Source organism: Poecilia mexicana, unplaced genomic scaffold (genome assembly GCF_051168715.1).
Source record: "Poecilia mexicana isolate PSO_F unplaced genomic scaffold, ASM5116871v1 scaffold_3, whole genome shotgun sequence".
NCBI lineage: Eukaryota > Metazoa > Chordata > Actinopteri > Cyprinodontiformes > Poeciliidae > Poecilia > Poecilia mexicana.
Window position 1 is genome coordinate 4,414,045 of NW_028263372.1, and position 8,370 is coordinate 4,422,414.

The 8,370-nt window shown below is 40.0% G+C and overlaps 1 protein-coding gene across 1 annotated transcript; it reads right to left on the minus strand.

Moving 5' to 3' along the window:
- Positions 1-4,839: 4,839 nt before the first annotated feature.
- LOC106906189 (fibroblast growth factor 3) lies at positions 4,840-8,074 on the minus strand. Its single transcript, XM_014971350.2, has 3 exons — positions 7,484-8,074; positions 6,684-6,787; positions 4,840-6,215 (listed from the first exon to the last, which is right to left on the minus strand). The coding sequence occupies exons 1-3, from the start codon at positions 7,725-7,727 to the stop codon at positions 5,805-5,807; spliced, it is 759 nt and encodes a 252-aa protein (XP_014826836.2). The 5' UTR covers positions 7,728-8,074; the 3' UTR covers positions 4,840-5,804.
- Positions 8,075-8,370: the final 296 nt, after the last annotated feature.

Sequence of the window (8,370 nt, forward strand, 5' to 3'; positions counted from 1 at the left end):
ACATCTGAGAGCTTGTATGTTTGTTGCTTGCTTGTTGTTTTCATCATGTAAAGCAAGTAGATCTGCCTTGTTCTGAGGATACCATACAAACAACCTTACCTTGCCTAAAGTGAAACACATTAGAAGAATTCCCCACAGATGGATTGTTTCGAGTCTTAATTTATGGTAATTATTAAGATTTTTTTTGCTTACATATTGCTAAAACATGACATTTAACATTGAAAAGTTATGCGAGACCAACATTCTTTTTTTTACATGTGGGCTTATGAAAATATGCTTAATATCTGCTTAAAAATCTTTATTTTCAAAAGGTTCTTTTATTCTTATAAACAGGCCTAATCAGAATACATATTCTATTTTACTGACTATGACTGAGGAGTGGGTACGCTGGATTTTCTGAATCTCTGATCTTTGCTCAGGCTCTGTCTTTCTCCTCAGTGACTATGCATGAACTGTTTTCTCTTATTCACATTTGACTGCTCTGAAAGGTATGACTGCATTGCTTCTTTGCAGGCTTCAAAACTGCATGAACACAAATGTTTGAGGTTGTCATGAGGTGCCTCAGCATGGGTTATGTTGACCTAGAAATACCAGTAAACCAACCAGGAAGCCAGTGCAGAGGACCAAAAGAAAACAGGCTAAAGCGAGGCCCAGTTTTTCAGGGCCTGAAGAGCCGGAACCAGGTAAAGGGGTGTAAAGTGATGAGGATTCTAGGGGCCCTGACCAGCAGGGGGCCCTCCACAATTTAATTATTTAGATTTTGTTCATAGACATAAAATAAAAAAAATCTGGGTCCTGTCAAATACAAAATTAATCATATTGTATTTTCAAAGATTGTTTTTAGCAATAAAAGTTTAATGTTACCCCTCCCTGACCAAAAAACACACATCCATATTTGCCTTGAACCCCCTGCCCCACCTCTATCTACATGAAATGGTTTGTTCCTGCTTGGAGCGCTTAACAGTGACGCATACAGTCAGTAGAAGCTGCAGCTGAATACAGCGGCGACTGTGGCAGTTACTATGCTGCTAAGAAAAGTTATAAAATCAGGTTTTCAAAAACAAAATAGAGAGAGGGAGAGAGACAAAAAGGCAAGAGTGCTAATTTATAACTCAGTTTTTCTCCAAGAGAGGTGGGTAGACTGTGTGAGATTATCAACCATTTAACATAATTAGCTTAGCTACAGACTACTGTTTGCCTCCATTTCTGCTGCATGTCCATTAGCACTTAATGAATTAAAGAAAAAAATTACCAACATATTCATATTATTTAACTTTTTCCCTGTGCCTTTTACCACTTAACAACAGATGAGTGAGTGAGCAGAAGCTCTAAAACACGTCCCTCCTGACCTGTCCTCTCCTGAGTGAAATTAAAGCTGCAGTATGTCAGTTTTATATAAATATTTTTTTTCACATATTTTTTAAAACTGTCTTTATGTTGTGACAGCATAGTATGAGAGGTAATCTGTGAAAAATCTATTTCCTCTCCTTTCTCCCAGTGCTAGAAACAACCAGTCAGTGGCAGGAGAATTTTAGTGCTGTCAGTCACAATCTCATGTGGTGCTGCTCATCCTTCCTCCTCCTCGATTTGTGCCGTGCTGCAGCTACCATAGCACAGAGCTGTGCAGATTCAAACTGTGAATGCTCAGTTTAGTTCGCATAGCTTCCAATGATGGCAGATAAACAGTTTCTTGTAATGATAAGTTATTTCTCCACCGTTAGCACATTAGCAGTAAGTGAATGAGGCTAATTGACAGTGCTAAGAGCATCCTACTAGTTCTTATTGGTTGATTTGGTCAGAACGTTGCATTACTTTAACCAATAATAGTAATTCAGGAAAGAGATGGAGGAGATTGATTGTTTTCACAGATTATCTGTCTCATAACAAACTGCTACGACATCGTGACAACTTTAACAAATATGGAGAAAACATATTTTTTATTAAAGTTATGTACTGTAGCTTGAATAAAATGCAACTACATAGCATTTTTAGAAGTCTGGATTGCTTTATGTCCAGTTGCACGTTGCTTTTCACTGTTGCTCATGGGGAGAGACATTTCAGTAATCTAAAACTAATAGAAAAATTTTAAGCAACCTACGTGCATACTGGATGTGGACTGTTGGATGTAAAATTCATGAGCAGTAAATATTGTGCTAATTGTCAGTATTGAACCAAAGAAAGGAAGGCAGATGCAAGCCTTTAAAATTATGACACTTGTTATGGGTCAAATAGACTCAAACAATTGTAACAACAGCTGCACGGGGGGCCCAATAAAATTTTTTGTCAGGGGGACCAAGATTTCTGGCAGCACCCCTGGCTGGAACCATTCACATTCCACAACATGGAGCACTGATGCAGTGTTAATCCTCAAGAACAAGCATTTGGCCAAACCTCTGAGCTTAGCTGATGGGTTGCTTGACTGCTGCATGTTCAGAATGCAGGTCGCTGGACAATAGAGCACTGGAATAGCTGCTACTGGACTTTGTCATGTCAAGGAAAGGGGATGGCATGCCATAAAACTCTCTGGAGAAGTTTGGATCCTTTGTTTGCTGTAACACCTGGCTGAAAATTCATCAGTTCTCTAAGGGGTTATATCAGATATGCAGTCAGTCGCAGATACCTCCTTGGTAAATGATGGAGCCCCAGAGTAATGTGGCTCGTTCCATTTCCAGGACTTTCACGACATTTTTGAGCAGCATAGACAGGCAGGGCCGTCGCTGTCCATGGTTCTGTAAACTCTTTTATTCACAATGAAATAAAGTGGGTTAAGATGTTCACCATTCAGCCAAGCAAAAATTTATAAATTATGTCCAGCTTTATTTTCTGTTTATGTTGCACTAATGTCATTGTGGTTTCAGGTGGCAGGTACGCAATGAATTACGCCAAGGGTTAGGGGTTTTGGATTTCACAGGGTGGCAGCTGCAATTTGGAGCTTAAAATGTCTCAGCATTCAGTGCATGCATTCATTCACTCTCTTGTTTGTTCATCACAAAAAAGGAAGCCTATACAAGGCAGAATTAAGACAACTGGCTTTGGAATTTATGTTTGTTCAAATGTTAATATTTCAGAACAACTGCTGAGTCACAATAAAGATTGAAATGTATTATTTTCCAAAGCTGGATTTGAATGAATTTAATATGTTGATATTGAAAGAAAAAAAATTCCATAGTGCATTACTGTTGCATTTATGTTGAAATTCTGGCCATGGTATTTTTATTTACAGATTACATCTTCATTTATAAAAGACAAGAGTTGTGTGTCTTGTAAACATTCCAGTTTTTAGTAAATGTTGACCAAATTCAATGTAAATTGAGCTCTTATTTAGTTACTCTATGCTAAGTTGAAAACCAATTTAAAACAGAAAAGGTAAAAAATAAGTTAATAAACTAAGAAAAATGTAAAATCACCGAATGAAATGAAAGACGAGATGGTTTCCACCTGTAGAGGTCACTGTTTCCAAATCAATGGTTCCATTCTCATTTACTGCTCAGCATTTCAGGTTCAGGATGAGGTTCTGTGTTTACAGAACCTCATCCTGATTTCTGATAAAAAATGTGGGTCATTATTTGAAAGCAAAACAATTGTTATAGATATAAAATAATGATCATGATGAGAATAGTTGTTAGTCAAGTTGACTGGAAACAAGAAAACTATTTTAATCAGTGATCTCTTTTTCACATTGACATTTCAATAGAATAAAAAACAAATTTAAGGAATGACTGGTTGGTTTAATGTTGCTCATCTGGTAAAACTAAGAAATTTGCTGAAGCTCCCAAAAAGCGACTAACTTTCTGCTTAGAGAGCCTGTCCATTCACGTTATGCCATTTGATTTCTCTTTGAGATCTTTCAGCTCAGAATTAGCTAACTAGTTATTAGTCATTATAAATCTAATAAATCTTACTCTGAAGGATTTACTCTGCTAATATGATGAAAGAAGACGTCATGTAGGAAGAGATTCAGAAGATAAATGCCAGTGAAACAGACGGCTTTCGGACACAGGCCACAAAAGGCCCTAACCTCTCTCAAGTGCTGCATTCCTGCAGAGTAATACTAGAGTGTGGCATTCATAACGAGGTGCAGCAAGGTGTAACACTTTGTATGATACCGTTTCTGCTTTCAGGAGGGCCAGCCTTGTTTATCGACTGCAGCTTTTGGTCGGCTTTTCAAAAAACTGCCTTAAAGTCTCAGGCGGCATCGCTTCCCAGGCCCCCCCTGGGAGGAACTTTTGTTCTGGCCAGGAAGCCTCCCCTGCCTGCAGGTATAGGATGACAAGGTTTTATATGCCGCTGCCTATAGATGGGAAAGAGGCAGGGCAAAACCTGAACTTCAAATGAGTCGTGCTGCTGCTTGTGGTGAATTTAACACTGATGACTGCAGGTTGTACTCAGCATCTTACGGTAACAGAGCGGCTGCAGGAGGAGGCGGATATTAGCAGGAAAGATGGATTTCCTCCTCATTTGGCCATAAGACAGCAGCAGACTTCTCCATTAGACTAAATTGACAATTTAACCACAGGTATTAGTTTGTCTTCATTTTCAGTTTCAAATATATAAACATTGTAATGATGATTCCTGTAATTTAATGAACTTTTGCTTTTTGAATACCTCAACATTTTGCCAACAATCACTACAATCCGGTAGCCAGCTGTCGTCAATGTGTGAATGTCCTCTATGAGATGGCAATGGGATTTATTGACCATTACAAATAAAATCAGTAATAATAATAATAATAAAATAATAATAATAATAATAATAATAATAATAATAATAATAATAATAATAATAATAATAATAAATTTTATTATTATTATTATTATTGTTGTTGTTGTTGTTGTTATTACTAATTTTAATATTATAACTTTAAAGCTTATGGTAGAAAAGTAGCATTTTCACCAGAAACACAATAACCATTAATGACTTCTAATTTTAACAGGGGAAGAATATCAGAATCAGTGCTTACAACCCACACGTTTACTAGAGGAAGACTACACACACACTCACACACAGTTGGTTTTTTTTCTTCTTTGGGTCAGTACCATTATGTTTTTTTTATGTTGGAACCAGGCAGCAAGTGAGAACTGAAACAACATCCATATTGGTAAAATGCAGAAATAGTCTTATCAATAACTTACAACTCAGACAGCAAATAAATATTCATATCATTTGTGAAATATACAAAGTACTTCTTTCAGTTTACACACAGTAGACTATCACATTGTAAGAACATTGCAGATGCTCGTGCCTCAAGCTGATTTCCTTATTCTTCTTAATGTGAATCTGACAAAAAGTGCTTCTCCATGTACAGTCCCCTCTTCAGCTTCCATAATGATTAATAGCACTTAACAATCGGGAAATAGTACTTGGATTCTGACAAACATAAAGCTTATATGCTGCTGTACAGGCCAGCTGAACATATGCTCTGAGGGTAGTTGATGGATGAGGCTTGTACATACAAAATAGGATGGATATTACAACAATCTTATAACATTTGTCTACATGATAGTTGCATTTGTAAGAAATTGGACATCAGTTATCAGAGGATTATACAGCAGTGGAGTTGTAGGCCAGAGTCTCCAGAGAGCGGCAGGTTTTAGAAAGGTGTAAAAACTAGAAACACTTTGGTGGCCTTCCTTATTGATTGTACCCTTTATCTCTGTACACCAACAATAACTTCCATCAATCCAGGATTTGGGATCCAAGACATTTTCTCATATCCTTCCTTGCAATCAAGCTGCAGTATGTGCAGAGATCAAGGATCCGTGTAGATGAGTTGTAGCAGAGGGAGATGAAATCCAACCTAACCTCTAAAAGTCTGCTGACTCATCAGGCTGTCGACCTCGACCTTTCCTATCACGATGCCGGCGTCTCCGGCGTTCACCACGCCGACCCTGCTGATGATGCGTGTGATGGGCACCTTGAATGTCCCTCAGCTTTCTAACCATCTCATGGTCCTTGTTGCCCAGCACCCGAGGCAAGAAGAGCGAGGCTTTATCAGTGCTCCGAGTTTTAAAGCCTCGCCGCGGCCGCCCTTTCCCGTTGATGGAGATGTACCATTGCCTCCTGACAGTGGCCCGACGCTTGCTGCTGCTGCTGCTGCTGCTGCTGCCTGTTCCGGGTGGCACGGGCTGCTCTGTGAAGTGTTGTCGCGATGCATAAGTGTTGTACCCCAACTCATGGATCCGTTCCACAAATTCACACTCCTTGTTGAAAACCTCCTGGGGAAAGGAAGAGGGGAAAAGGAGTGACCAAGACTTTTGGAGGATTAACAGTGTTTTGTCTTCCTCCTTTAAGGTTTCTTATAAAATAAAAAGTTGACTGCAAATAAAACAAACTCACTCAGTTTTAACTTCATTTAATACTAAATGTTTTGACTTGTGTGAAAACATTTTTGAACTGTTGTCCTAAATGTGTTACAGTGAAGCTGAGGAGTACACAGTGATTGGAGTGACAGAAAGCTGAATAGTGTGAATATCTATTTGTCTTAACTAATAAAATGGGGAATTAGAGTCATTTTCATTTTTAAGTATTTTTTTGTTCATATCTGTATGTTACAATCATTTGTGTTTCTCAGAACTGGTAGAGCGGAAATAAATTAGCCACCTACATTTGGTGTAAAACAAAGTTGTGGTTCATGATCTCTGAGACATAAACAGTAGAAAGACAGGCTGTAATTGTGTACTGACCGAGGCGTACAGCCTTCCTTTATCGTTCATGGCTAGATATTTGCCTGAGAAAAGCCCTTTTATGGCCACGACACCCACATCCACTGCTGTGATCTCCATGATGCCTGCAGAAAAACAGAAATATTAAAGGTAAACTTGAAGTCATATTTTTCATACCTAGAAGTGCAGCTCTACCGTTTACATCAAACATAAATAAGCAACGAACTATTTTTTTCCTGTGCTGTTAAAATTGATTTCTTGCGGAAGCCTCATCATGGGGGTCCGTTCCGTTTATTGACGCATTGAGCGCCGCAGAGAGGTTTCAACAGGCTCTCATTAGATAAATACATCCGCTTTATGCTAATGCTGCTTCCCGGTACCCGGAGATCAACCTGCATGTCGGCAAATTTCAGCCTGAGCGAGGAGCTCCAAGTGGCCCCGAACACACTCCATATATCACTTAGATGGATCACTAAATCACACGAATTATTTCTGTGACTAATGCAGAAATAATTCTGCATTATTTCTGCATTAGTCACATGACTAATTCGTGCATTAGTCACGAATTATTTCTGTGACTAATGCAGATTCAAGCCTAAAATACATAATGAAAGCAAGAAAAGAATAGAAAGTAAGTAAATAAGAAAGAGATGAAGAAAGAGGGCGTTTAAATTTAGCCCGACAAAAAAATTTCCTCTTAATTTCCTCCAAATCTTGAAGTTCTTCCCACACGTGCACCCAGGTCTCCTCGGGTTTGTAATGATCCACTTAACTTCTAAAAGTTATGTCTTGTTTGTAAAAACAGAAAAAAAGCTACTCACTGAACGGATTATTTTCCTCCAGTGATCCATCAATCCTCCCGTTAGGATGGATCTGTAGATGATATTTGGTAGCGCAGTAAAGTTTCCTGCGCCTCGGCGCTCCTCCGAGGTGCTCATACACTCCTCCGCGGCCCCCGGCGTCTCTCCGCTGCCGGGGGTCACAACCCTGGCTAGGCGAGCAACGGGCCCGGGGCCAAACGGGATCCAGCAGGCTCGCCAACACCAGCAGAGGAATCATCAGCATTGTGGCATGGTCGGGGGAGAACGACTGTTGCAAAAATTCGGATAACACCCGGCCAGCCCTCCGGTTCCCATGAACGTGTCGGGCCCCTAAAGCTGGAGAACTCCAGCCCCGGTGTACATCCAAGCCCCAAGGGCAGCTCTGACAGCACAGCCGGCCCCCGGGTTGGGATCCTCCTTGCCTCTCCTGCAGGAAAGCCCTCGTGTGAAGCTGACTGAGAGCCTCGCCTCAGACTGAGCGCAGATATAAAAGAAGCTTGTGGCGACAATAGGCTGAACTTCGACCAATTGATACAAAGGAGAGGGGAGGCAAAAGGTATTAGCCCTGTGTGAAGTGAGAGACAGCGGCATGGATAAAATTACATAGTGGCAAAGTGTGAAACAGCTCTCCTCTCTGAACTCCTCTTCTGAAATATCCTAAAAGAGCAAATTAGACGTCCCAAATTATACAGGCGGTCTGAGCCTGCGCCAGCCACCGCAGCAGGTGAGGAAGAACTCAAGTGCTGGAACCTTCTTTCATCTCAAAACTCAGCAAAATGAAAAGTGAACCTTTGTGTCTCTTGGGTAATTTCAAAGTCACCTATCCTCAGCTTTTCTCTGTAGAGCTTAGAATGTTGAACCTGATGCACTTGTTCATCCTAAGCAGT